General features: G+C 34.7%; 1 protein-coding gene across 1 annotated transcript; it reads left to right on the forward strand.

Moving 5' to 3' along the window:
• Positions 1 to 681: 681 nt before the first annotated feature.
• GK2 (glycerol kinase 2) lies at positions 682 to 2,546 on the forward strand. The gene has a single exon (XM_025921835.2). The coding sequence runs from the start codon at positions 694 to 696 to the stop codon at positions 2,353 to 2,355; it is 1,662 nt and encodes a 553-aa protein (XP_025777620.1). The 5' UTR covers positions 682 to 693; the 3' UTR covers positions 2,356 to 2,546.
• The last annotated feature ends 3,389 nt before the right edge of the window (positions 2,547 to 5,935 follow it).

A 5,935-nucleotide genomic window follows, 5' to 3' on the forward strand; every position in this document is an offset into this window, starting at 1 on the left:
CTATAAACCAACAGATCCAAGTAGCCCCAGTGTGCCCCAGGCACAAGAAATAAGAAAGCTATACCATATAACATCATCATAAAACTGATAAAAACTATTGATTTAAAGAAAAACCAAAGGCAGTGAAAGAAAACAGACATCTTAAAAATACGGAGGTAGCAAAGTTCACAACTGAAACAACACAACAGAGAAGGTGGTGGAGAATAGTTTCAAGGTCCTCAAATTTAAAAAATAGAATTCTATATGCAAAAAAAAAAAATCTTTAAATATTAGGATGAAATACTTCTCAGACATTGTAAAGTTGGAAGAATTTATTTCCAGCAGACCCACACTGGAGGAAATGTTGAGGGAACTCTTATAGGCAGAAAGGAAATGGTAACACAAACATGAATCCACAGAATGAAATGAAAAGCACTGGTAACAGTAATTATGTAGGTAAATACATGATCTTTTTGTAGCTTAAATCTTCTTAGAAGATAATTGAGTGGCTGAGGGCAGGGTGTAGGCCAGAGAGGTGGGGTGAGCAGATAGCCAGTTAAAGGTCAAGGGTTACCCCATAGCTTCCGGTTGAGCACAGGCAACCCCTGCGTACAGGTTCCTGACGCTCCTGACGCTCTTGACGTTCCTAATGTATTGCGTGCCCCTCCCCCGGAACACTTTAATCACTCGGGAAACGGCTGACCGACTGATTTCATGGCAGCCCCGAAGAAAGCAGCTGTGGGGCCTTTGGTGGGGGCAGTGGTGCAGGGAACTAATTCCACTCGCTTTCTGGTTTTCAATTCAAAAACAGCGGATCTACTTGGTTGCCATCAAGTGGAATTAACACAAGAGTTCCCAAAAGAAGGATGGGTAGAACAAGACCCTAAGGAAATCCTTCAGTCTGTCTATGAGTGTATAGAGAGAACATGTGAGAAACTTGATAAACTGAACATTGATATATCCAACATAAAAGCTATTGGTGTCAGCAATCAGAGGGAAACCACAGTAATCTGGGACAAGTTAACTGGAGAGCCGCTCTACAATGCTGTGGTGTGGCTTGATCTAAGAACCCAGTCTACTGTTGAAAATCTTAGGAAGAAAATTCCAGAAAATAATAACTTTGTCAAGTCCAAGACAGGCCTTCCACTTAGCACTTACTTCAGTGCAGTGAAACTTCGTTGGATTCTCGACAATGTGAGAAATGTTCAAAAGGCTGTTGAAGAAGGTAGAGCTCTTTTTGGTACCATTGATTCATGGCTTATCTGGAGTTTGACAGGAGGAGTATATGGTGGTGTCCATTGTACAGATGTAACAAATGCAAGTAGGACAATGCTTTTCAACATCCATTCTTTAGAATGGGATAAAGAGCTTTGTGACTTTTTTGAAATTCCAATGGACATTCTTCCAAATGTATGGAGTTCTTCTGAGATCTATGGCCTAATGAAAGCTGGGACCTTGGAAGGGGTGCCAATATCTGGGTGCTTGGGGGACCAGTCTGCTGCATTGGTAGGGCAAATGTGCTTCCAAGAAGGACAAGCCAAAAACACGTATGGAACAGGCTGTTTCTTACTGTGTAATACCGGTCATAAGTGTGTGTTTTCTGAACATGGCCTTCTGACCACAGTGGCTTATCAACTAGGCAGAGACAAGCCAGCATGTTATGCACTGGAAGGTTCTGTTGCTATAGCTGGCGCTGTTATTCGCTGGTTAAGAGACAATATTGGAATTATAAACACCTCAGAAGAAATTGAAGTACTGGCTAGAGATGTAGGTACCTCTTATGGCTGTTACTTTGTCCCAGCTTTTTCAGGGTTATATGCACCTTATTGGGAGCCCACTGCAAGAGGAATAATCTGTGGTCTCACTCAGTTTATCAATAAAAGTCATATTGCTTTTGCTGCACTAGAATCTGTTTGTTTCCAAACCCGAGAGATTTTGGATGCCATGAACCATGACTGTGGAATTCCCCTCCGTCATTTGCAGGTAGATGGAAAAATGACCAACAATAAAGTTCTTATGCAACTACAAGCAGACATTCTGCATATTCCAGTAATAAAGCCCCCTATGCCCGAAACAACCGCACTGGGAGCTGCCATGGCAGCAGGAGCTGCAGAAGGGGTGGGCGTTTGGAGTCTTAAACCCGAGGATTTGTCAGTTGTCATTATGGAACGGTTTGAACCACAGATCAAGGCCACAGAATGTGAAATTCGTTATTCTACATGGAAGAAAGCTGTGATGAAGTCAATGGGTTGGGTTACAACTCAGACTCCTGAAAGTAGTGATCCTACTATCTTCTCTAGTTTGCCCTTGGGCTTTTTTATAGTGAGTAGCATGGTAATGCTAATTGGAGCAAGATACATCTCAGGTATACCATAATAATACCAACCATGGATTCCCAAGATGTGAGCTTTTTATATTATGAAAGGATCCAGCAATTCTGTCTCTTAATATGATGACACTGTTACAGACTCTGATTTTATTTGTAAACCAGTTACTACATAACTTATAGGGAACTGTAAAAGTAGGCCTGTGGCTTGAAATGAATAAATTACAGTAGAAAAAAAACCTACTAGAAAATGTGGTGTGTTTTTTAACATCAACCATTAAGGTTGGGCCAGCTACTCTAGGGATTAACCCCCTCTATTGTCATAAAATCCTGCTCCATGCCCTCTAAGATATAGGATATTCAGATTCTGTCTGTAGAATATTTTGTCAAATATTTTCTAACACTTAGGGACAAATATTTGGTTCTCTGTGCTACACACACTTGATTAAGAGGTGTAACTAGCTTGCTAAAACTGAGGGGCTTCCTGTTGTTGTTGTTGTTGTTTTTAGTAAACACCCCAAGTCCTCTTTCATATATATATATATATATATATATATATATATATATATATATATGGGAGACCATAGTATCTTTCTGAATGTTTAATGGGAACATAGGTTTTTACAATAGACTTTTAGTATTCTCATAGCTTAGATGTTGTCCTGGAAAATATTTGCCAAATTAAAATTCTTCAGACATTTTACATCGTCCCACTAATTACATGATCTTCTGTGTAGATCTTATAAGTAAAAAGACTTTCCCATTAAAAAAAAAAACTCTCCATTTTATTTATTTAGTATGTATAACATACATTCTCATATACTTCATATAGAGTAACCCATTTATAAAATAAGCTTATAAGAAGGGTAGTAGTCTTACTTGTTCCATTAGGTACATAAATATTTCAATATAAACATTTGTATATTTGGACAGTGATTTTACATATTATTACCAGGAAAAACTCTTTCTTAAAGAGACAGTATTTGAAACTTAAATGCATATTTTATGTTGACACACTGAGAAATATCTTATGATTTCAACTATATTTCTTACACCTTCCCCTTTTATTTAATTACCTTAACTGGATATATGCTGGGAGCAAACACTGTGGAATACTACAATAAATGTTATTTTTATATAGAAAAAAAGAATTGACTGCTCAAATAAAAATAATACTATAGTATGGATTTTAAGCATATGTAAAAGAAAGCAAAAATAGCAAAGAAATATATTTAAGTGTAACTATATCAATAAGAATATTAATATAAATAGTCTAATTCCCTTAATTACAAAGAAAGATTATCATATTAGATAAAGACTCAAAACCATACTGCTTCCAAGAAACACATTTTAGATATAAAAAGAAAATAGTTAAAAAGAAAAAGGATACAAAAATATCCTGCTAATAATAATAAAGTCAAAGTGGCTATATTAAAATCCGAAAGTAAATTTCAGAGCAAATAATGTTTCCAGTGATAAACAAGGTCATTTGCAATGATAGAGCGGTGAATTCATCAAGGAAACATAACAACCCTAAATATTTATGCACCTAATAGAGCTTCAAAATACATGAAGCAAATTCTGATAGAAATGAAAGAAAAAGCAAATCTACAAGCACAACATTGTCTCCTCAACGTTTGATAGAACAAGTAGACATTTAATAAGATATAGAAGATTTGAACAATACTATCAAACAACTGAATTAACATTAATAGAAAATACTACCCAATAATAGAATATATATACCCTTTTCAAGTTCGTATGAAGCATTTACCAAAATAGACCTCACTGAGGACATTAGCCAAGACTTCATGAATGTAAAGAACTTTATACAAAAATGTTATCTGAGCACAGTGGAATCATAAATCAATAAAAAAAGAGTTCTAGAAAATCCCTAAATATTTTGAAACTGAATAATAAACTTTTCAATAAACCCTAAGATAATGAGGGAAAACAGAAAATATTTGGAACACAATGAAAATAAAAATACAACATATCAAATTTTATGAGTTATTACTGGAGCAGTACTTAGGGAGAAATTTATAGGACTAAAAGCCTATATTAGAAGAGAGACAAGGTTTAAAATCAATAATCTCAGCTTCTAAAGAAACTGGAAATAAAATGTAAATTATATACAAAGTAGGTAGGAGAAAAAAGAGTTGAGAGTAATAATCAATGGTACAGAAAATAGCAAAACTCAATATAACCAAAAGTTGGTTATTTTAGGATATCAACAAAATAATAAACTTTTAGCCAGATTGAATAGAAAAAAGAGAAAGATGACAATAATTACCAATAACAGGAAAGAGAGTGATATCACAATAGATCATAAATATCTTAAAATGATAATAAAGGAGTACTATGAAAACTTTATGCCAATAAATTTGACAACATAGATGAAATAAGCAAATATTTTGAAAAATACAAACTAACAAAACTCAAGAAAAAAATAGAAAACTTGAATTGGTCCTATATCAAATAAACTGAGATTCTAGTTTACTCCCCACTCCCAAAGAACACTCCAAGCCCAAATGGCTTCAACAATGGAGAAATAATGCCCATTCTAATAAACTGTTCCAGAAAACTGAAAAAGGAAGGGACATTTCCAAACTCATTATATGAGGACAGGATTACAGCATTACTCTGATTCCAACACTAGACAAAGACATTACAAGAAAAAAGCAACTGCAGATCAATACCGTTTGTAAATATAGATGCAAAAATTCTAAGCAAAAATTTAGCAAAATTATTTCAACAATATATAAAAGAAATAAGACATCATGACAAAGTAGGGGAACGTGAAGCTCAGTGTACTTCACCGTATCAACCAGAAAGAAAAATCATGAGATACAACTACACGCTGATCAGAATACCTAAAATTGAAAAGATATATAGCAAGTATTGGTAAAGATATAGAACTGAATTTCTTATTTGAGTCTGCTAGAGATGTAAAATGGTGCAAATATCTTAGAAAATAGTTTAACAGGTTTTTTAAATTAAATATACATCTATCATATTATCCTAGATATTTACCCAAGAGAAATGAAAACATATGTTCATACAAAGATTTTTTCATATCACTTTACTTGTTACAGCCAAATCTAGACCTAACTCAAATATCCACCGACAGGTTAATGGATTAACAAACCGTGGTGTGTCTACACAGTAGAAGACCTTCAGCAACTCTTCATGTACACTACAATATAGATGAATTTCAAAATTATTCTGAGTGAAAAGCGCCAGACAAAATAGTATATACATATGTTTGATTCCATGTATGTACAATTCTAGAAAATGCGAACCATTGTATAATGACAGAAAGCAGGTCAATGGCTGCCTGGGAAATGGGAGGATGAGGAGTTGGCAGGAAGGGTAGGAAGCATGATTACAAAGGGGCACAAAGAAAATTTGGGGGGAAGATGAACATGTTAATTATATTAATTATGGTGATAGCTTCAAAGGTGAATATATTTGACAAAATTAATCACATTGAACACTTTACATGTCAGTTATAACTGAAAACATTGAAAAAAGAGGGGAAAATGTATCTTCAAACTCTGAAGGAATAGAACCAAAGTTTGCTCAAGTAAGTTCCTCTTTGCTCTTCTCTATTATGCATACTGATGTAGC

The sequence above is a fragment of the Puma concolor genome, chromosome B1 (genome assembly GCF_028749965.1).
Source record: "Puma concolor isolate L17-30 chromosome B1, mPumCon1.1.hap2, whole genome shotgun sequence".
Taxonomy (NCBI): Eukaryota; Metazoa; Chordata; class Mammalia; order Carnivora; family Felidae; genus Puma; species Puma concolor.

Coding starts and splice junctions, on each gene's coding strand:
- GK2 (XM_025921835.2), top strand. CDS start 694: ATGGCAGCCCCGAAGAAAGCAGCTGTGGGGCCTTTGGTGGGGGCAGTG.